The 24,881-nt window shown below is 29.8% G+C and overlaps 2 protein-coding genes and 1 non-coding gene across 4 annotated transcripts; 2 read left to right on the plus strand and 1 right to left on the minus strand.

The window, feature by feature from the left end:
• The first annotated feature begins 7,645 nt into the window (after nt 1-7,645).
• LOC129295748 (caffeoyl-CoA O-methyltransferase 5-like) lies at nt 7,646-9,135 on the plus strand. 2 transcript variants are annotated; one of them, XM_054934304.1, is made up of 5 exons: nt 7,653-7,809; nt 7,917-7,996; nt 8,116-8,260; nt 8,384-8,515; nt 8,762-9,135. In XM_054934304.1, the coding sequence occupies exons 1-5, from the start codon at nt 7,711-7,713 to the stop codon at nt 9,053-9,055; spliced, it is 750 nt and encodes a 249-aa protein (XP_054790279.1). In that variant the 5' UTR covers nt 7,653-7,710; the 3' UTR covers nt 9,056-9,135. The 2 variants fall into 2 exon arrangements, with proteins under 2 accessions (XP_054790278.1, XP_054790279.1); XM_054934303.1 differs by having other exon boundaries at nt 7,646-7,809; nt 8,116-8,515.
• Nucleotides 9,136-18,898: 9,763 nt separating this feature from the next.
• Nucleotides 18,899-20,296, plus strand: LOC129295746 (caffeoyl-CoA O-methyltransferase 5-like). The gene is made up of 5 exons (XM_054934302.1): nt 18,899-19,058; nt 19,171-19,250; nt 19,340-19,484; nt 19,594-19,725; nt 19,826-20,296. Exons 1-5 carry the CDS (start codon nt 18,960-18,962, stop codon nt 20,117-20,119), a joined length of 750 nt encoding a protein of 249 aa, XP_054790277.1. The 5' UTR covers nt 18,899-18,959; the 3' UTR covers nt 20,120-20,296.
• Nucleotides 20,297-24,218: 3,922 nt separating this feature from the next.
• On the minus strand, nt 24,219-24,422 carry LOC129295752 (U2 spliceosomal RNA). The gene has a single exon (XR_008589618.1). It is a non-coding gene; the product is annotated as a U2 spliceosomal RNA (small nuclear RNA).
• Nucleotides 24,423-24,881: the final 459 nt, after the last annotated feature.

The raw sequence follows: 24,881 nt of genomic DNA on the forward strand, positions 1-24,881 counted from the left end.
CTAGCCATACCTGATCGTTTCATGGCTTTAAATCATGTTTGTTGGTTACTTACCTTCATAGACCATATATCCATACTTGATTGGTGATTTACTCTCGTGAACTATATATCTATGCTTGTTAGATATTTATCCTTATAAATTATGTGTCTACATTTGTTAATTATTTTGATCAAGTCTTGTTAAAAAATTGAGTTTTGAAATTTACCTTATTATTCAAAATGATATTTTTTTAAATGAGTTATATTTTTCATGTATAGATTTTGAAAAGAGCTATATATTGTTAATTGTTTAAAATATATATTGTAATATGAAAGTAAAATTCTAATGCTATGTCATCACTATTTGAATTCACACATACTCTCTCCATTTTTATATACAAGAAAAAACTTATATTATACAGTTTAAGAAAGTTAGTTAATCATGATAATTATGTCTGAAAATAAATCATTAGACTAAAATGCCCTATGTTAATCAAAATAAGCATACATTAATTATTTCTCATTAACATAAATTATGAGAGGTAATTTAGGAAATATATAATAAATGCTTATTGAAATAGGTAATTTTACTTATATAAAAAAATAAAAAGTAAGTTTCTCCTACAAAGAAAAACTAAGGGAGTATATGATTTATACATTTATATAGAATCATGTGGCCTATGAGATATGTGTTTCTAATTTGTTTTTAAATGGATATTTCTATTAAATTCATTATTCATGTCATTAGTACATATTCTCTTTATTTCTTTTAATTTTAAACTGGGACACATACGCTAGATAATATGTTAGCATAAGATGATATCTAGATTTGTACCTCTTATTAATCATTGAGGAGATATATAGCTAAACTAAAGTAGAAGAATTTCTTTAGACAAATCTCAACTTGTTCTAAATGTGAGCTTATGCATTATATTTATAGTCTACTTCTTGTGCTTCACATTAATTATAGATAGGATCTTGATCTATAATTAAAATATTTGTCTGCTATAGAAGAGCAAAGCTTCATATTACTGATTTGATTTTATAAATGGCTATTATAAAGATTTAAGAAAGTTCTATTTATAAGGAAGGTTCTATCAAAATTTATATAGAAAGTTTGGGATTATTTTGTTTATATGAAAGTGTTGCAATGATTTCTAATCATATTTCAAATGTATTAAGATATTAAATTATAGTTTTTCTTGATCAAGGCTTAAGAAATGCATATTTGTGTATATATCTCGCACTAGTCACATCTAATTTTTAAGACATGCCAGTTATTTTCATGTAGGGGACAATTTCTAAAAAATATTGAATGTAAAATGCAAAACATAAGGGGGGTCAACATAAGGATGAAAATGATAAGAGAGGGGATGACACTTGAAGAATTGAGAATAATGTTATCATCTTGTTTTAACATTGATACTAATTAAAGTGATATGAAAAACACCATGAGCTTTGATCAGAGGACCCTTAATAAATCTTGTTGATGATTGTAGAATTGCTATCCTATTTGAGTATAATTAATGTTAGAAGTAGTCATGTGTATATTAGTTGTAAGGGAAATGATAGTGGACAAGCAACAACTAATAATGTAGCAGTGTAAATTACTATATGTTAATGCCATTTAAGAAAGTTGTTATTTGTTAGATGGTAGTTGTTATTTTAATAACTAATGTTGTGCTTGTCAATGTAAATAACTAATGAAGTCGGATGGATTGTAAATGTAAGATAAAGCAATTCATGTCACTTTCAGATCAAAACTCCTTCTCTTGATAACCAAGATCATAATTTTGAACATATAGCTTTTGAAAGTGAAATAGAATGCCTAACCTACCAAACATGTAGAGAACCTTTAACATTACATTGTAGAGTACAAAGTGCACCTATATTGTGGCCAGAGCTTATTTCTTTTAAATGGAGGAAATTGTTTTCAACTGTTGTATATATAATATCTTTTTTGTGTATATTTTGTGAATTTAGTTGTCATTTGTTTTGTACAGTTTACAATGGTGACACAAGTTTTTGGATTGTATACATGACATAATTGAAACATCTTATGTATAAAAATAGATTCAACCTTTCGTAAGTTTTTTTAGGAGAAAGGTTATAGGAAATTCTAATAAATATTGTACCACATCTATGTTGTGTAGTCTTACAAGCCTTTATGATTGACAACAAAATGTAGGTAGTTGTCACCTCTTAGAATTTGCTTGAGAGTTTAGAATTGAATGGATAGGAATGGAACAGAATGGAGTAGAATTGAGCAAAATAAAACAAAATTTTTCATTATTTGGGAGTCATTATAAAATGAATGAAATAGAACAAATTAAAATTTTTTCTCCAATACTACCTATATGACTAAATTTAAAGAAAATAATAATACTCATTAAATAATTATAATATTTGTCAAACAAAAATAATAATAATTAAAATTAATTATCAAACAAGATACCCAGGAATTAAGAATAAAAAGAAAAAGCAAGTAGCATAGCTACTTAGGCAAAACATACATGTTGTACAAAAGGAAAACACAACAAAATCATAGTATTGAGAGGCGACAGAGAGGGATGGTAGGAGCGAGAGAGACTTGGTGGGAGATAGGGTTGTGCACTATGCCTAAATGCCTGATCAACTCGACCCTCCTGAAGCATTTGGGCGCATTAGGTCAGGCTTCAGGCAAAGGTCAAACCTTGCCTACTTGAACATGTGCCAATTTTTTTTTTGTTTTTAAAAATTTTTGTGAATAATATTTATCTTATAGTATTATTTTTTGTTGATGAAAGTTATCAGGAATTATGTTATTTTATGATTTTTTAGAAATCTTTTATCATTATAATTTTTTAAATCTCTTTCAAAATTAAAATTTTTTAACTTATTATTATGTAAAAATAATAAGCAATTATTGTTCATGTGAGCTTTTAAAAAATTACATTTGATTCTAATATTAGTGTTATGAAGAATATATTTTAAATAATAATAACAATATCTTTTCAAGGAAATTTTTATATATTTTTCAAAAAATACTTGTAAAAATATTTTCGTGTTAATCGGGCCAGCGTAATGCCCAACTGCACATTAGGCTAGGCATTGAGTAGGGGTGATGCCTAACTTGATCCTATCCATGTGTAACCTTAGCGGGAGGCCAGAGATGATTGGAGAATGAAAATAATAGATTTTTTTTATTAAGATAGGAGGTTTAATTATATCATATCACTCCATCCTTACCCCCCTCCCCCCAATTTAGGAGAAAAAATTGAGCTATGGATGAGAAAAGAAGGCTTTAGAGGCATTTCCTTGCTATTTCATCCTTCTTAAAAAAAAAAAAAAAACTTACAAAGAATGACTTAGACTTTTTAGCCATCCTATTCTATTCCATTTCCCCTTTAAAAAAAAAAAAACTTCCAAACATAGTATAAAGTTTTTCGTCATTTTATTATTTAATGGAAGTTGTTATTTATTTAATTAAAATAGTATATCATTTCTACTGATGATGTTAACTTTGCAAGATCTCATTGTCATTTCTATATTTTGGTGAGATTTTTTTGCCATTTTTCCCAAATTTTTTGGTGATTGATGAAATGATCTTTTTTTTGTGAAAAAAAAAAAAAAGAACAATGTGACCGTGCAGTATGTACTGCACAACTACTCACTGAGCCCTTGCATAGCAGGTGAATTGACCAAACACAAGCGGGAAATAAAATCTCTTAACCTGGATCTAGAAAAATTAGATAGGGATAAAAATTTTACTTAAGTTAAATATTAATTATTTTTTAAAAATGTAATTTTAAAAATTTATTAAATTACATTAGAGGTAAATATTTATTAAAATTAAAATACTAAATAACAAGGCTTGTAATTTTTATAGTTATTAATTTTTTTATTAAACAGAATTTATTTATCTCTTTGGTGCAATATAAAAACATTGAAGAATTTATTTATGAAATTATTACATCCTCCATTTCCAATAGAGCCAATAATTTGGGTCAAACTTGAACCCACAAGAAAAGAGTTAAGGCTATGTTTGGCTATATGGTCTTTTTTAGAAAAGTAGAATATTTTAAACTCGATCCAAATAAATCCAGCCTAAATTAGAATTAGCTTGACTGTTGAAATTTTAACTTTATATATATATATATATATATATGTAAAATTGATCATTTTGGCCAAGCCCGATAGGCCAGCTTGAACTTGACCAAAAAAGTTATAGCTAAGCTTGGCTATATATATATAAACTTTTTAAAAGAGTAGAATACTTAAAACCTAATTCAAATAACTCTAGTTCATCCGAATTAATGGCTCTAATTCTCAAACTATTAAATTTTAATATTATATATATATATATATATATATATATAAGATTTGAGTTAAATAACTCTTGAAGTTGACAAGTGAAACTTTTTAAGGGAGCACATGATTTTTTTTGCTTTTCAAAGAGGGGCAATATGTTGCAATTTTTTTCAATAGGGCATAATATTCAGGGTCATTATATTTAATCTTCTTGTCTTGTGGGGGTTGCACCACCGGGCTATGTATTAACCACGGTCTATGAGCGAAAATTGGCCACGTATATATATATATCTGATAGGAACAGGAAACTGATTGTCACCATATAAATGCAAAATAATGCACAGATGCTAGCTACCATTCTAATTAATTTACCCCATATCACCGCATAGCCTTAATCCAATTATTTTGCATATTGAATGAGGCCATCACAAGAAGGGCTCCATTCAAGTTGACGGTTCCATGGTGTTATTATTTAATGGAAGTTGTTTTTTGTTTAATTAAAGTAGTATGTCATTTCTACTGATGATGTCAACTTTGTAAGATCTTATTGTTATTTATATATTTTGGTGAAATTTTTTTACTATTTTTCCTAATTTTTTTGGTGATTGATGAAATGAGCATTTTTTTGTGAAAAAAAAAAAGAACAATGTGATAGTCCAGTACGTATGCTACACAACTACTTATTGAGCCCATGCATAGCAGGTGAATTAACCAAACATAAGCCAGGAATAAAATCTCTTAACCAGGATCTAGAAAAATTAGATAGGGATAAAATTTTTACTCAAGTTTAATATTAATTATTTTTTAAAAAATATAATTTTAAAAATTTATTAAATTACATTAGAGGTAAATATTTATTAAAATTAAATACTAAATAACAAGGCTTGTAATTTTTATAATTATTAATTTTTTTATTAAATAGAATTTATTTATCTCTTTTATGTAATATAGAAACATTGTAAGAATTTATTTATGAAATTATTACATCCTCCATTCTCAATAGAGCTGATAATTTGGGCCAAATTCAAACCTATCAAAAAAAAGTTAGGGTTATACTTGGTGGCTATATGAGTTTTTTTAGAAAAGTAGGATATTTTAAACTCAATCCGAATAAGCTTGGCTTAAATTGGAATAAGCTCGATCGTTGAAAATTTTAGCTTTATATGTATGTGGTATTGACAATTTTGGCCAAGTCTAATAGGCCAACCCGACTCTGACTAAAAAATTAAGATCAAACTTAATTATATGAACTTTTTTAAAAAATAAGATATTTTAAGCTTGACCTGAATTGAGCCAGGCTCAAATAAGTCCAACTCATCTGAATTAACATTTTTAATTCTCAAACTATTAAATTTTAATATTATATATATATATATATAAAAGATTTGAGTTAAATAACTCTTGAAGTTGACAAGTGAAACTTTTTAAGGGAGCACGTGATTTTTTTTTGCTCCTCTAAGAGGGGCAATATATTGTAATTTTTTAAATAGGGCATAATATTTAAGGTCATTGTATCTAATTTTCTCCTTTTCTTGCGGGGGGTTGTACCCTCGGGCTTTGTACTAACTACGGTCTATGAGCAAAAATTGGCCACGTATATATATATATTTATAAGCAACAGTAAACTGATTGTCACCATATAAATGCAAAATAATGCATTCATGCTGCCATATAAATGCAAAATAAATCACAGATGCTAGCTACCATTCCAATTAATTTACCCCATATCGCCGCATGATTTGTTGAAAGCAACCAAAAGCTACCTATTTTATAATTAGAAGGGTAGCTAGCACATGCATTTTGTTTTGTTTTTTTTGTTTTTTGTTTTTGGTGTAACTTGCATTTTGCATTTAAATCTGACATTGGGGAAGATTTGAGCCTCTTATTCATGATTTAATAATTATGCTACCATTCAAACTTCTCGCTCTCTACCAAGTAATTAACTCGGGACAAGTTGAAATATGGTTGAAGAATCCGACGAATTATTGGCGGACACATACACACAAGATTAACGTGACATTCTTTAATAATTATGTTTAATATTAAATAAATACTTAAAATATCAACTTGTTTGATAATAATTGATTCAAGAAAGTTTTTTTTGCAAAACTAATTAATATGGTTGATCACAATATACAAAATTTATTGAGATAAATCATATACATGATTGCATGTAATTTAGTATAATATGCAATTCCCTGTCAATTAACCATGGTATTGAAACCCGGACCAGACCGGCCGGGTCAACCCGAAAACCGGTGACCCAGTCCCTTGTCTGGTTTGGGTTTACTCCTAAATCGGTGACGAAATAAACCAGTGTAACCTGATTAACCCGGTTTAACCCGGTATAACCCGGTTATTTTTTTTGAGAATTTTTTTTCATTTTTTATTTTTCAGAGTGCTGAATTTAGAAATAAAATAATAAAAAAAAGTAAAACTAAAGTCAAAAATAAAAAATTAGAGATAGAGCACGCTAAGTTCAATTCAAATTTTCAGACAGCATTTAGTTCGGCCTTTCATCTGTGTCTCTCCTCTCTCACCCTAACCTAATCAGCGTCTCTTCTCTAGCTTAATCTCCGTCTCTTCTTCAGGCTCCAGCTCTATCTCCGTCTCTTCTCCATCTCTATCTCTGTCTTTACTATCTTCATCTCTTCTCCAACTTAGTCTATAACTCTTCGTCTTTTTTCTAACTCAATCTCCGTCTCTTCTCCAACTCTATTTTCATCTCTTCTCTAGACTTTTAAGATTGAAAAGTTGTAAGTATAATGATAGATATTTAAAATATTGTATTTTATTACTGTTAGACTTTTGAGTGGTTGAATTTAGTTAAATATTTTTATAATTAATGTCTTTTTATTTAAATTATATTATTTTAATCATGACCGGTTTGCCACCGGTTCAACCCTAATTGAACCACTAACTCGTGACCCAATGCCATAACCGGTTCAATGACCGGTCCGGTTTTACATACCTTGCAATTAACTTTTCATGAACCATCTTATAGAAAAATTTTGCGTTTCATTTTATAAGTCATCTTGCAAAATATTAATTAAGAGTAACCAATGCATTTTATCTAAAAATGCATCTAACAAAAGAAATTATTTGATCACATAAATTTCGTTTATTCACCATTAAGAGAATAAACCACGGGTATTTATAGTTAATGGCGTTGGAATAGGTATAAGTATTTAACTTTATTAAATAAACTAGTTGAATTGTTGGATTAAATGAAAGTAAAAAAAAAATATTGCTTTGAAATTCTAAGCAAAAATTTTATCGTAGAGCAATGTAAGAAAAGGGAAGGGAGAGTAGAAAATGAAACTCGTGGATAAAAACAATACCGTTTATTGACTTTCTCCACTCAGTGAACGAAACAATATATAATAGAGAGAAGTTGCCAAGGGTAGGGACTGGATCTGTATATCTAAGATAGGAATCAATAATGACTTCCATTGAGGAAGAGGAGCCAAAAACCCAAGCTTTGAGATCGCATAAACAAGTGAATCACAAGAGTCTCCTCCAAAGCGATGCTCTTTATCAGGCAAGTCTCGGAAATACACTCATTATATCCCTCTTTGAACATTATTGTTATTGATATTCCTTGCGTTTCATTTCATATATGAACAATAATTCATCATGTCTGTGCAGTATATACTGGAAACCAGTGTTTATCCAAAAGAGCATGAATGCTTAAAGGAGCTGCGACACTTAACGGGAAAACACCCTTGGTATATCAGATCAGTTTTTTTTTATTTTTTTCCCTCCGAGAATTATCAGAATTATTCTGTGCTAGTTAGCTTTGTCTCTGCATATATAATATCCGGGGAAAAAATACACTGCGAAACAGGAGCTTGCTTTCTGTGCCTGCTGACGAAGGTCAATTTCTGAACTTGTTGCTGAAACTCATGAATGCGAAGAACACTATTGAAATAGGTGTCTTCACTGGTTACTCTCTGCTCGCCACCGCTCTTGCCCTTCCCGATGATGGAAAGGTCCCACAATATATATATATATATATATATAGGTTTCCGTACGATGATTGTCTCTTTTCTTTTAATTTCCTTAATTATTACCACAAGACAATGACCTTAGTGTATTTAATATCTGATTTTCAGATATTGGCTTTGGACGTGAACCGCGCAGATTATGAGTTTGGGTTGCCTGTGATTGAAAAAGCAGGTGTTGCTCACAAGATTGACTTCAGAGAAGGACCTGCTCTCCCAGTTCTTGACCAGTTGCTGACAGATGTATATATCATAATATCACTTACTCATTTGATTGAAAAAAAAATCAATTGCTCATCATATTATTAAAAACTATTGGAATCTAAAGTGTGAGGTGACTTGGTTTAGTGCAAGAAAAAGTCTTATACTGGATATAGTTGTGTTGAAACAAATATATATATATATATATATAAATGAAAAAGATTCAGAAATTTGATGTTTTAGGATTTTGCTCGTGCTTAAATTTCTTGTGTGACCATCATTTTGCAGGAAAATAATAAAGGAGCGTTCGATTTCATATTTGTGGACGCGGATAAGGAAAATTACTTGACCTACCACAAGAGGGCGATTGAGCTGGTCAAGGTTGGGGGACTGATCGGCTACGACAACACTCTATGGAATGGATCTGTTGCAGATCCACCAGAAGTACCTCAGCCGGATTACATCAAGAAATGTCTTGGCTTTGTGTTGGAGCTCAACAAGGCCTTGTCCCTTGACTCTAGGATTGAGATTTGTCAACTTCCTATTGGTGATGGCATTACCCTGTGCCGCCGCACCATCTAATCACTACTTTTCAATTATAATTGCGTTATATCCTCTACTTGTCAACTTCCTAATGGTGATGTCAAATGTTCTTAAACTCATTATACTGTCCGTTTGGATTGAGGATTTAATTAATTTTAGGGGTAAAAAAATCGATTAAGTCATAATTTATCCAAACATTTACTATTTTTAAAATTAATTTTTTCCCAAAAAATTGATTTTTTCCCAACGCTCCAAATCTCAGCTTCTCCGCTTTTGCATTTTTTTGTTACAAAGTTATATGAACAAATTACATAAAAAGTCCAAGAAAAAAATCACAAAAAAAGCATAAAATTTAATAAAACTAAAACAAAATTTTTTCTCTTCTTTTTTTTTCTTAATAAAATTTGAATCTTTAAAAAAATTACTAACATGAGTATCCAAACAGATTGCGTTATAACATAATCAATTATGATTAAAATCTACCACTTAATCAATTATTTTCATAATCTATTATACCCAACTGAAATCCAAACGGATCCCTAATCTCCTAGTTACTTCTCGATGAATTAATCTCTATTTAATTGGGATTGCATTCATTCTCCTCCAATCCAAAATTTTACTCAAACTATGAACTTACAATTTAAGTCACTATAAATTTTTAAATTTAATTATTCTATTTTAGTTATTTGTATTTATATCTTTTATAGATCTAGTATCACTTTTCACCTACCTATTAATATGATCAAATATTAATTTTGATGGTCACCCACAATATCCACATGAAACATGAGAAAAATGAATATATTTTAAGACAAATATAAATATAAATAAATAATAATGAAATTCAAATCTAAAACAAAGAGTATTAAAAAGATCCATAAAAATAATTAAACCAACCTAGATAGGCTATGTTTTACCTCTAACTTAGAGTTTAATAACATATAGGACTATAGTTTAAAATTAAAACACACCTACAATCTTAAATCATAGGAGGAAAAAGATAATAGGGGACTCAAAAGTAAAATCGTTTTAATTTAGAGATAGAATCTTGAAAGAAATGAAAAATAAAGAGATAATTATTAAAGAGAATATTCCCTAGAGCACCTGCTTCTAAAAACTTAAACCTTTGAAGACATCACAAAAATTGATCAAGCTCTTAATCAAGTTTATTTCTCACTCGGGATGCCACCATAAAACATTTTTTTTTTGACTGAACACCATAAAGCATTAAGACTCACAAGAATTATAAACTCTAAAATAAATAATTTTATTTAAATTCTCTTCTTTTTATAAGAAGGTGCACGTGTAATATATATAGGTTTATAAAAAAAATTATTTCTTAAAATTAAAATCTTAATTTCCTAAACCAAATCATTGGAGCCACCCATAGTGCTAGTTATGTTCCACATGGAAAAGAAAGCACTACTCCTTCCAGGACAACCTCTTATTGATTTAATGTATGATTATGCAAAATTCCCAACTCATTACCATGCATATTAAGTCACATAGCATACATAAATCATCATGTTCTCTTTTGCTATTATAATATTCAAAACCTTCTTTTTAATAAATAATTAACATTTCAAACTTGAATCCTTTATCATTTATGTAAATAAACCACACTTCCGTAAGAGTTTATCAAACAATAAATAAATTAATCTAAATAGAAAACTTATTATTATTATTATTATTATTATTATTATTATTATTTATTATTCAAAAACACCTTATTTAATCTAACAAGCAATAACAAGACATAAAATTCTCTTAGTTACCTTAAACCTTTGAGAATTCAAAGGTTATCCTTAACAACTTGCTTCTCGAGCTTGTAATGAGCTTAACCAATATGCCACAATGTTAATATGTAATTAGATAATCACTATCATCATTAATTATCAATATAGACACTACTTAAACTCTAAAATTCACACTTTAACAACCCAACTCTCCTCCTACAAGTCCAACTCACATCCAATAAATTTATTAACTTTATTTAGCTCTCATTAGCTTAAATAACAACTAATATATTACCCTACAACTCAAAATCTTACTTAAAGTAGCTAGAGTTTATCTAAAACATCCTTAAACCCAAATTCATAACCTTATAAAATCTTTAAAAATAAATTTAAAATGTTAAAACAACCTCCATTAGTCCCATTAGGATCAATTGGTTCAGATCTATTTCCTCAAGGTCCAAAATTATCATCCCATAATAAAATCCAAGCTGAAAATTTCATAGGAGAGTGAAGGGGAGTGATTACCTTAGAGTGTGGAAGCTTAAACCTCTCAAGAATGTTCCCAAACATTTGCCTAGCAAACCAATGTATTTTCTTGTTGCCCTTCTCCACTTCTCTCTCCCTTCCTTTTTTGCAGTTATAAGTCACAACTAATTCTTTCAAAAAAATAAAAATTGGCCATCCGCACGGCACATGGTGTCTTTGCTATGGTAGGTGGCACAAAGAGTGCTTAATCTAAATTTTTCCTCTAATTTGGGCTCAAGTAGCCCAATATACTTCCGAATCCAATCTATAGACTATTCCTAAAATTAATAGGTCTATTAGCCATCATTAATCAATATTAAACCAACTTATACTTAGTTTTACCTAATTACCCTTAATTAATTAATTTAATTTGGGAATTAAAATCTAGGATATTACATGTATAGTAAGAGCAAACATGATATTAATAATGATAAAATGAAAATTACAAGAAATAAGTGATGGAAAACTGAAAGAAAATGCATTGGCACATTGTTACTATTGTTCTATTAGGAGCTAGTGCTCTACTGGTTGGTGGAGAACTTCACTGCTCTATACTGAATGCATGGTATGCTAAGCGCATTGTATCAAATTTGCTAAAGAATAAAAGGAGTTGCACTGAACAAAATAAAAGATGATTTAAAGTCAAGGTTTTTGCAGTAAGCAAGTAGATTTTAAGATTGAGTTTGTTGAAAAAATGTCTATAGAGATTGTGTGTAATTTATAAAGTTGAAGAGTTGAAGAGAGATGCATATGTATATGGTGGCTTTCCTTTTATTAGCGCAGGGCAATAGTTTTTCTATGGCTTCATGCTCCATTTTTTTAAGGCTATTAGTTACAGTTTTCTCATAACTTCCTCCACTCTTTGCCATTTCTAAAGTAGTGCTTTATTTTTATAGCAAGCAACCGCCTTTCTTCTAGGGCTTAGGCCAAAATTATCATTTTTAGTCTAAATAGTTGGACTTGGAGCAAAAACCATATTTTAACCCAAACAAATGTAGTTCATGAGCAAACCAAATATATTGAAATTGATTTCACTTTACTTAGCAATATGTTGTTCAAGGCACTATCCAATTAATCTTTTCATCTAGGTTGCTTTCAGTTTTTAATAGACAAACTTAAGTTATTTTCTATCAAGCCATCTTGTGTTTGAAGGAGAGTGTTATGATATATTATTAAATCGTATTTGTTTAGTTGTTATTTGCAGATATTATTATGATATTATTTGTTGAGATTTATTTTGTTTAACATTTAAGAAATATTTTGTATTTATTAATTATTATCAGGATATATCATATATAGTCTATTTTTGTGTAGTATATTAATTGTAAGCTTTACATATCAATATATTCCGACACTTTTTTCTAATCTCCTTTTCTTTTCTCTTTTGACTTCTTTCAAATTTAATTAATGAATAATGATTAGGGAAATAACCGCCTACATTGACGTGGCATTTATGGAAGTAAAAAATCAGTCTTTCTTAAGCCGAATATTCTTATACCGTTCTTTGTTTTATTATGTTGATAGTTTATAAAATCTTCAGATTAAAATATATAGTAGGTGAACTGATAATCAACATGAGCTGGGGATTTTATAACCTTCTTTTGACCAATCAAGAAGTGGGGAATCTCTTCACCTAACCAAATCACTATTCTTCACTACGATAAATTTGGCGTTATTCTGACCAACTTTGCCCATATTGATTAACATCATATTTATATATTTATGTTTTTGCGCATGATTTTGTTGCAAGAAACTAATTCCATATTTTAATTAGAATGAGTGGTAGCTACCTGGCCTCCAACATATGCCTTGCATTTAATAATGAAGAAGAAATTGATTCTGTATATGATTTCGTCAACCCAAATGATGGCGCCACTAACAATTCAAACTTTTCGCTCCTTATATGCAGCAAATTAAACTAAAGTACGATGGGTAACTTGCGAAAAAGTTATTAACAGTATCTGCAAGGTTTGGGACAAATTCCTTGAAAATGTTGGCTGGAAAATAGGGAAGGGCAACGAAGTCTTAGTAAAATGTCCCGTCGCCTCCCCATGGATGTGATACATCAGATTTCCTTCGTTCACCCACCCAACTCAAATGAAGAAGATATTGTCTAATGGAGACCTTCAAGTGATGGGAAGTTCTCAATCAAATCCGAGCATAATACTAACCATGCAAACTAAGGTTTGGTCAAAAATTTAGAAATAGCCATCTTTAAAAAAAAATTAAATTCCTCATCTGAAAAGTTATCTGATGTCTGCAAACAAAATCAAACTCTGTTGGAATTTGCCCAAGAGCTGGTAAATTGGTGGGCTCAGTTCATGTGAGTTTGAGTCTAAAAGTTCTGTTATTTTAAAATCAATCACTTGTTCAAATCCGGTCTTTGTTAATCAGGCTTAAGCTTAGATTCAAAAATTTTTTCTTTTTATTTTAAAATTTATTTTCAAGTTAAATTTGTCATTATTTATTATAGATTTATACTCTAAAATACAAGTTAAAACATTTTAGAATTCAAAATAAAACATTTTATACTCCGAGATGTGCTATGTTGATCGGTTTTATATGATTAATTTGTATTCCTTGATCGAATCATAACAAAAAATTTTGTCTTGTGTCTTACAATGCTTTAATTTTGGTTTGGGGACAAAATGTAACTCAAGCTAAGCTGTAATTATTAATTTTGGGGGGGTGGGGGGGAGAGGTGGAACTATCAAAGTTAGCATCAACCTTGACTTCTTTCTATCATTGATTCATCACTCTCTCTATCATTCTCCTGCACTCGATAAAAATAAGTCAACTCTTATAAATATTATAATCTGATCTACTTTATATTTAATTTAATTTATTTATTAAATAAATTCAGGCCATATTTAAACATTTAATTAAGTCTATTTAATTAAATATGTCAAATTTATTTTTACAAAATCTAACCTGCGTACAAGCCTAGCATACCAACCTATTTGTATATATATTATCATGTAATATTTTACATATACATTAGTTTCATCATTTAATTTTTAATCAATCTATTTTTTATTTTTAATTATATTTTTAGTCATATTGAATTTATATATTTATTTTAATGTTGTTACTTTATTGTTATATTTTAGTTGATAAGTCATTTTAATTATCATATATTATAATTAATAAATCATGTTATATAAATATAGACTTTAATATTCCTAAAGTATGTTTTAGACATTTGAAAATAATAAGTAAGCTTATTGAAAAGATTTATTTTTAAATAAGTTTTTAAATATAATAAATTTTCAAACCAATCCAGGTTTTAAATAAATTACGACTTGAATCATTAAAAAATTTTCATACAAGCTTCAAGTAAAGCTCAATTATTTCATCACCTACACCTATCGTACGAACTCTAGCCTATTTGAACAAGATCTAGCATGGTTTAGTTTATTTTCTCTTCAACTGAGGACTCTGAGTGATGTGTGGTAAAATCACATTTTGACCACAAAAGAAAAAAACTCACATTTTCTTCCCATTGAGAAATAAAAGACTTGAAGCCTTTTATCTTTTTTACAACGCAACAAAACGGAGATCTTTATTGAAAGTACATAAATGAATGGTTCTGGTTGTTTCGGAGTTCGGACTTTCGATCATAAGTACAATAAACAAGGTAACGATTAAAATAAAACAAAAATGCTGGAAGCGTAGCTTCTAGAAGCAATAACACTTCCTTTTTAAAAAAAAAAAAGAAAGAAAGAAATTGAAGCAATAACACTTCCGGTATGAAGCAACTACGCACAGTCTTTCTGGATCGATCTAACAAAACTAATAAAGAAATGAAATAATAAACTTACAAAATGCGTGATGGAGATCATTCTTTTTTATTTATATTTCTTTTCTTTTTGATGTGAGTCAGCAACCACCCACACTTATATATATTGACTTGAAAAAATTCCTTATATATTGGATTCATATAGTTGCTTGTGAGTATAGTTTTGTATTTAAAAATATAAAATATTTTACTATTTTTTAAAAGGTTCAATGTTAAAAAATTAATGTAACATATTTTTGGTATTTTAGGATCTCATTAATGTGTGTGTTTTTTTAAAATGCTCTAAATAAATAAATAAATTATTTTATATTTATTGTTAAATGAATTATATAAAAAAATGATATTAGTTCAAAGACAATTAACTAATTTATTAAAGATGAAATTCAATAAAAAAAAATGTCATAATTTTTTAATTGAGGGAGTACATGTTGCCAACTTCATTAATTAATTAATTAATTATGAGTCATACCCTATAGTCTCTAGGCTCCTTAGTCGTAACCATTTTAATTATTGACTATAAAAATGTCCATCATTAATTGCGTGTTCATAATGAATGCCTGTTCTCTTATGAATCTAACATCGTTTATACACTATTGGCCAAAAAAAATATATCGTTGATGCGCGCTATTCGTCATATATTTATTAGTAAATCCAAAAGCTGTAGATATAATTAAGAAAATAAGTTGTAATAAATAAGTTGTCCACCAAACTAGAACTTATTTGGCAATTTCTAGCAGTTTTTCTACAATTCGTTGTAAGAAATCAAGAGATTGACTACATTGATGCTTCTGTCAAAGAAGGCTACATTGAAAATTGAGGCATATAGGATATATTGTTCATGTCATTGCGGTCGAGTGATCAGGATACTCGTTTAATCTCTTTCTTTAAGGTTCATGTTTTGAAATTGATGTATTTAACTTTTATGTACAATGACTTCTAGTCAACGTTGTTAAATTTAAGAGTTTAAATAAATTTGTGACAGACATGTAAACTCAAAAATAAAATTATATCGATAAACTTGTTTACCTCTATTAATAAAGATTTTTGAAAAGTATATAATTAAATAATTAAAATATAAAATATAATTATAATTTAATTTAAATGCATTTTAAATATATATTATTGAAATTAAATCCATCTAACTCAACATAAAAATTTTATTTTTGATATTTTTTTATTAATATTAATTTTTGTTTTTTTGAGTTTATTTTTCATTGAATCAGATGTTACCTTTTTATAAATCAAGTTCTACGTAATATGTACATATTTTGTTCAATAAGTTTATGAATGAATTTGCACAATTTTATAAATTAAAAATATAAAAATAATAAACTCAAAAAGTTAACTCTTGAGTTTAATCAAATTTTATTTAATTTAAATTTAGGATTGAATTAACATGATTTTATAAATTAAAAATATAAAAATGATAAATTTAAGAGTTTGACAACAATGCTTCCAATTAAGCCTAACTCATTTAAGTCCTGAAAAAAAGATTCAAGTCCGAGCTGCCAATTTAAATGAGTATTTATTTTTACCCCTAAAAAATAGATATTCTTAGTTTTTTAGAATATGCATTTATACTTTTACATTAGGATTTACATTACTTAATTTTAATTTTTCAACATTATAGTTTATATTTTAAAGAATAAATATGAAATAATATAATGTAAAAAATTAAATTTAAAATATTCAAAAATAAAATAAATAAAAAGTAGGCTTTCGGACCCAATGTTAAGTTTGATCAATAAAAGCGGCTTAAAAAATTGATCAATTCTATGTTAAACAGACTTTTGGGCGCGGGTCCATGTGAGTCAGGATCGCCCATTTACTACTCATTACTTTTTGTTTTATCGCCACCGTAACAAGCTTCGAAATATGTTGATGGCTCAATAACAATATTATTAATGATATGAGATTAGACGCTTTTTTCAATTATAAGATGGAGTTTGAGTAATTAATGAGTTGTCTTGTATATTATTTATGAATAATCTGAATTACTCCCACCGTCTCAAATTATAAAACATTTTTAGACGAAATCTCATATATCAATAAATCTCATTAAATACACTTAATAATTTTATCTTTTCAAAATAAAAATATAAACTTTTAAAAATACTTATCATTTAATATATTGAAAAGAGAAAAGACCAACATTAATTATAGAGAGTGAAGATAATATTAAAATTGGCACATTTAATAAAATATTAATTTATTCAAAGTATCTTAAATTTTGAAACAGATAAACTCTTTAAAAATGTCCTATAATTTGAAACGGAGATAGTATTATAAATTTCGTTATATATACTAAATACATGGATTGATAAATTGATAAAAAAAATACCAGTATATTACTAATAATAATAATGCATGTTACTAGCAAGTACATTAACTAAAAAACTTCTATATATAGAAACTGGTCTCGTAAGCAACTGATCGAGGTTGATTCTCAATCTCCGTGTATAAATATACATTTTACCTTTTATAACACTTTTAACTTCATAAAAAAAACGTATAAAGTTTTTTTCGCTGTAGATCCTATATAAATCAAGATCTTATTAAAAAAATAGACATTATTTATCATTAGAAATTAGTAATTAGCCATTAAAAGATCCGTTATCAACACAATTGAAAAAACAAGAGAAAAAATATATTTTTTGTCTCTACACTTCGCTCATATTTTACTATAGGTCATGGACTTTTTTTTTTTATGTTTTGAATTCCTATACTTTTATTTTTTAATGTTTTAAGTTCCTAAATGAATAAAGTGTAGGAACCTTGAATAAACGTAAAACATTAAAAAAAATAAAAGTGGAGAGATTCAAAACATCAAAAAAAAAGTTTAGGAACCTATAGTAAAACATGAGCAAAATGTAGGAACCAAAATGTATGTTTTTTCAAAAAATAAAATAAAATTACAAGGAATTAGTTTGAAAATTAAATCAAATTATATATGTATGTACGTATAAAGACAAAAGTATAATTAAATTTCCCCTTTTTTGTATCTGGTCTAATAATAAGGGGGCTTGACATTAGCTGTGTAATAGGTCTCCTTTTATATACTACATATTTTAATTGTTCATTAATGCGGCCTTTTCCAGTTAATAATTAGTTTTCAAACCTCACCCCGAATCATCCACTTGCTAATAATTTTAATTTATATCAGAGAAATAGCAGTTGGCTCATTACCTAACACCCCTCCCCTAAAAAATAGGCTCTTCAATCTTAATCATAGCTTTGTATGTACTGTATATCAACATTAAATATACATCCAATTGGAGTTACTATATTTGTTACCATTGGAACTTAAAATTTGGTCATGATCAATTAATCAACGGCTCTAGAGAACAGGCCAGTGGCCTCCAACATATATATGCAATTTGCGTTTTGCATTTATTTTATACTACTGAAGTGTTGAAGAATTGATCAGCGTATGGAATATATCACATTTTTGTCAACCAAATAATAACGATTTTAAAATTCAAACCTTCAGTTCCTTAATTAACTACTGAAAACCTTGATGCACAATTAATTAATAAATCTGCGCAAATATTGGTGTATAACACTAGTTGCGTAGTCCGATCTATGGAATAACAAAAAGAACTATTAAAAGATGATCACAAAGTAAAATAGTACAGGTCAGTGATCAAGTTGAAATTGGTAGCCTTCGAGAGTTGCTTCACGGAAGCTAAGTTGATCTGGAGAGGGCAAAAAAACAAAAAAAAAAAATACCTCACCAACCCTTCAATTTTCATTACTTCAGAGGAATACTTGTTCACATTGCATGCGTTGACCTGAACGCGCCTATAAATAGAACAGCATTTCACTACGCCTTTATATTCTCAGCAATCAAGGCTAGAGAGAACAAGTTGCTGAGATTGTTACAATGACTTTCGTTAAGGAAGACGTGCCAAAGGCTCAAGCTGCTGGTCAACATAAAGAAGTGAATCACAAGAGTCTCTTACAAAGTGATGCTCTTTACCAGGCAAGTCTTGGAAATTAAATCTACTGATCCCTTCATAATATGCCATCTAGTTAGCTAGCTCTGAACATTGTGATTGATCCTTGCTTTTTATGAACAATGCATGTCTGTGCAGTATATACTGGAAACCAGTGTTTATCCACGAGAACACGAGTGCTTGAAGGAGCTGCGAGACTTAACGTCAAAACACCCATGGTACGCACAATATACACACACACACACACACACACACTAGTTTTGTTACGTTTCGTCCGAGCTTTATTTCAATATATATTGTGAAACAGGAACTTGTTGGCTGTGTCTGCCGACGAAGGTCAGTTTCTGAACTTGTTGCTGAAACTCATCAATGCTAAGAACACCATTGAAATAGGCGTCTTCACTGGTTACTCTCTGCTCGCCACAGCCCTTGCTCTTCCAGAAGATGGAAAGGTCCTTTACGTTATTTACAAGTTACTGTACTATGATTGTCCCTTTCCTTAATTACAGCAACCAATGGTCTCAGTATGTCTGTTTCATACATTTCATGTGTCACTTTCAGATATTGGCCATGGACGTCAACCGAGCAGATTATGAGTTGGGGTTGCCTGTCATTGAAAAAGCAGGCGTTGCTCACAAGATTGACTTCAGGGAAGGACCTGCTCTTCCTGTTCTGGACCAGTTGCTCACAGATGTAAATATATCTTATATTAATATCACTTGCTCATATTAATACAACGTCTCGTGCATGTACTTACTTAATTATCTCGTGATGATCATTAATTATTTTGCAGGAAAAGAATAAAGGAGCGTTCGATTTCATTTTTGTGGATGCGGATAAAGACAATTACTTGAACTACCATAAGAGGGCGATTGAACTGGTCAAGGTTGGGGGATTGATCGGCTACGACAACACTCTGTGGAACGGATCTGTTGCGGACCCACCGGAGATGCCTCAATTGGATTACATAAAGTACTATCGTGGTTTTGTGTTGGAGCTGAACAAGGCCTTGTCCCATGACTCGAGCATTGAGATCTGTCAACTTCCTATTGGTGATGGCATTACCCTGTGCCGCCGCATCATCTGATCACCACAACACTTCGATCGTTAATCTGCCCCGCCCTATAATTAATTAGCTTCATTATCTTGTGTCTACTCTCCAACATGAAACAAGAATAATAATACAGTGGGAAAATAGTTAATGTGGTTTCGTGTATATTTTTCCTGGTCATTGTTCTATTCATCAATCAGATTGATTTCCTTCTGTTTGTTTTCGGTATCGCAACGCTCCCAATTCGTTCGAGTGTTCGACAAAGCTGATGAAGCACAAATTTTTTTCTCTCCTCAAAATGGGCTTAATTTGAATGTCTAATTAATGTAATTTTTGGTCCAGTGCAACACTTTACAATAATTTTAAAAACAAACAAAAATTAAAAAGGGCCTACTGATTGTGATATAATTGTGAGAGGATAGAAAAAGAATGCAGCAAATTAAAGTTGTATTAGCAGACATTAGAAATCTAAAACTGACATACTTTGATCCGGAATAAAGAAAAAAGTAAATGATGAAATGAAATGAGAAATTAAAGGAGATAGAGTTAAAGTTTTCTTCTATGGTGAGCAAACTTTTTGGAATGAATTAAATAATAAATTAGAATATATTTATTTGGTGGTGGAATCTTGACATCATTTTCCCAACCCGGATGATTAATTTTACCTACCACGGGCAGGCCGGGATATGTACAATAATGTACAGATTAAATCAATGCATTTTTCCTGAAAGAGACAAAGATCATAATCATATTTGCTCGGACCCATCCACCATAGAATTTTGAATTGGATTTTTGCCACACGGTGGCTCGTTAAAACACTTACGTTTTACGAACATTGTTCAAGTGATCAATACGCTCTAAAGAACCCAATTTTACGAGAGCTCATTTGGTTCGTTCCTTTTGGGCATGTTAATAAATTAATTTGTACTGGTAATATAGTTAATTAATAACACGCTTCTCATCAAGATGATGATAGGACCTAATAAGTACAAACAAGTAATCGGGTATTATATTTTTCCGGCCTGATGAAGTAATTGTTACAATAATAACATACTTAATTACTTATTAACATCTGGATCAGACATGTCCAAACCACGGTGAAAATGAGATGCTGATTAATTGGATGATAATACCCAACCATAACTCGAATAGGATTACACATGTGCTTAATATAGCTTAGTTAACCACTAGAGAAGTCTGGTTTTATTGCTTTTTACTCCGATAGATCTCTGACAATGAAGGTCAATGAGGTGGTTTAAAGAGGATATATTTGGTGATCTATTGGCTCATCAACCAGAAAGGATCGGATTACATTAAAAACAAAATGGAGTTGTTCATGGGTTTAGTTATTTCTATTTAATTCTATATAATAACGACATGTCTTTTTGGTTATAAACAACTCTGTTCTGGAGACACACTGTCAAAATTTCGTTGGAATGTCACAATCAATAACCCACTTTTAACTATTATTTTGCCGTGTTGACATATTACTTTAAATTTAATTGCAGTGGGTGCCAGTGAAAAGATACCCAGTAATTTGACCACGTCCCTATCTAATTCGCTGATTCTCCATTTACTTCTCATATTTAAGCACAGTCACATAAATCCATTCTTGACTTGATTATTTCATAACAATAAATAATAATCTTAAAGGACTATAAAATGCAAGTGCTATAAAAAAAAAAATCTAACATGATGGAAGCTTAATTAACAGTGTAACACATTTTCAATGATGAAGCAATTGTTTGTTTTGATGTTGGAGCTGATACTTGATATATTATTTTTCATTTTTTATGAGATGTTTTTATTTAAATTAAATTTAATACATGTCTTCAGATTGAAACAAAAATTTAATGCCAAGAAGAATCAGCCTCAAAAAAAATAGTAACTATCTCTATTAATAATAACTTTTAAAGGCAACTATGACAATAATCCTTAGACGCTAACACAATTGCTGGGATAAAAATTAACGTAAAAATTTCAGAGAATACATGATCATACAATAACTATTTCAACAATGCAGAGAATACATAGTACAGTATCCAACATAAAAAGAACAAGCAGAAGGGCAAGGAAAACACCAACAACATAATAAAACCAATAAACGTAACGTTAAACAGACAACAATTATACCAAACCATAAAAATCTTGCACTGAAGAAGTAACAATACCCATTGACATTATCTTTAAGAAGAAGTGCGTAACGTAAATAGGAGGGGGGTGATGACGCCCAATTCTTTTAGGTTGCATTTAAATTGGTAGATTTAAGTTAAAAATGTAGATTTAAAATTTCGTATTTGAAATCTCACATTGTTTATATGATATAAAAAATTTTAAATTATAATATTAAAATCTTTTATTTGAATTTAAAGTAAAATTTTAAATTTTAAATTCTATATTTAAATTTAAAAAAAACTTGAACGACGGCGACAGTTCATTTTTAGTCAAAGTCGATGGTCTGCATGGCAAACTTTTACTGAGATTAAACCAACAGTGATGATCGGGATAGGATGGGCGACTTTCATCGGGATCGGACCGACAATGATGATAAGGACCTTATGTTCGACTTCTATCAAGATAGGGCCGACAGGAACCAAATGGTTGACTTCCATCAAGATCAAGCAAAAGGCGACAATAGAGACATGATGGTAGACTTTCATTGGGATTGACCCGATGGCAATAACTGTGACTAGACGATCAACTTCCACCATAAAGCTGTCGAGTCCTGGTGGAAGGTGGCCATCCAATCCTGGTGGAAGCCGGTCGTCAAGTCCCAATAGTTGTCATCTGTTTGGTCTTAATGAAAGTCAACCGTTCAATTTCGATTGTTGCCGATGGTGCAATCACAATAGAAGTTAGCCATCCAATCCTAGTCATCATAGTTGATCCAATCCTAGTGAAAGTCAAATGTTTGGTCCCTGTTGTCATCATAGGTTTGATCTCAAAAAAATTCAACCATCCATTCTCAGTCATCATCATTTGTCATGTCCCCATGGTAGTTGGTAGTTCGATCTTGGCCAACAATGACAACTTGGTTTCGTCAACTTCGACGGTCTAGTTCAATTATCATTAATAGGCCAATTAAGCTTTTATAAATTTTGGTCAAATTATAAAAAAAATTGAATTAGGATTTAAAATAATAAAAATTTAGAAAGCATTTTAAATTACAACAACATGCAAAATGATCAATCGTTTTATAGATTTTGAGGATTATGCGCAAGAAACCCAATACTGTTTCACCATGTAGAGCCCAATATATCCTGTAGCTGTTGATCCACTTGCCACGTGCACACCTGGGGCCTAATCAATTTGATTCTTGAAGTCCAAAAATTGAAGCCTCATGTGTCATGCGTCTGCTGAAGGATCACCATGGATCATCTTCCATATGGCTTGAAAACTCTGTCACAACTCACAAGAACATATTAGCAATATTATTCTTGACAATTAATGATTCATATGAGCAAATCTAGAACCATCACTTCCATATGGCGTAGATATTATAGGAAAACTAAGACACGACGCCCATAGAATTAAACTCAATGTTTTGTTCTGCATCTCTTCTCATCAGAGACAATTTTAAGAAATATGAAACTAAACTATTGCTAATATCTTTTAAGCTATTGTCGTAACGTAATTCATTGGGGAAAAAAAAGTTACCAGATTTGAAAAATTAAATTGTATACTCCTCCGTTAAAAAATATAAGATACTTTTAAGTTTTAATTGAATCTTATCCTCCAATAAAAATAATTATTTATCTTCAAACTAATATTATCTTTTTATATATACTTCTATTTAATAGGGTGTTTTATTCTAAAATATATATCAAGTGATTTATTTATTAAGAACACTTTAAAAAAAAGATAATGATTATAACTTAAAGTATTACAAGTTTATTACATTTTAATTTATTATATTTTTTAATATCAAACTTCTACAAATCTCTCAAAAAAATGTATTACGCTTTTCAAGGGAGGGAGTATATTATTAAAAAAATACAAACGTAATTTTTAAGGACATTTCATTTTTAAATTAGTTTAACCAAGAATTGGGGCGCAACCAGCCAGGAATATTGGCCCAATTAGCCCAACAAGAAATAAGGATGCAAATGGGCCAAACAAGTTTAAACTAGGACTGGAGGGGTACACCAGGCTCAAGCAGAAGTTGCGAAGCATGGGCGACGCTCAAGGATCCCAATAGCAAGCTATTATAGCGGGCCCTACCCCTAGAAAAATTAATTTAATATCATGTGGGCCCATGGCCCACTATCAGATATTAAACTGATAAGAACAGATACTACATTTGATCTTAGCCAAAAGGCCGACTGGCCGAGAAAGGTATGCCCTGGGAATAGCCTTCGCTTGAATTTCATATATGTTTGTGTGTCCACCGTGTTCAGTTCTACTCGAGGTGGGACTCCATATGCACAGCTTCTTTTTTTTTTTTTTTTTTTTGGCCAGTATATACACAGCATGAGAATGAAGATTTATACTGGAAATAAGAATTGGAATTCGTTGCCACTTGATTCATAATAGATTTATAAGTCAAAAATTTGTCACCTTGCTTTTTATAGTTTGATTGTACAGAAATTTTTAGATTTCCTTTACACTTGAGCTAGAATGATTCCCCTTTCATATGACCTCAAATCGAATTTATAATACATACATATAATACTGTCAATTTACTTATTTTCCTTTTCAATGAGAAATTCAAAGTTGATGCGAAATTGATGAAGATATAATTTTTCTTTCTTTTTTTTTTGTCAAAGATGAAGATATAGTTACAAATTATAAACTACTT

Source organism: Prosopis cineraria, unplaced genomic scaffold (genome assembly GCF_029017545.1).
Source record: "Prosopis cineraria cultivar Desert tree isolate PC_DT_omini unplaced genomic scaffold, ASM2901754v1 PC181, whole genome shotgun sequence".
NCBI classification, from domain to species: domain Eukaryota; kingdom Viridiplantae; phylum Streptophyta; class Magnoliopsida; order Fabales; family Fabaceae; genus Prosopis; species Prosopis cineraria.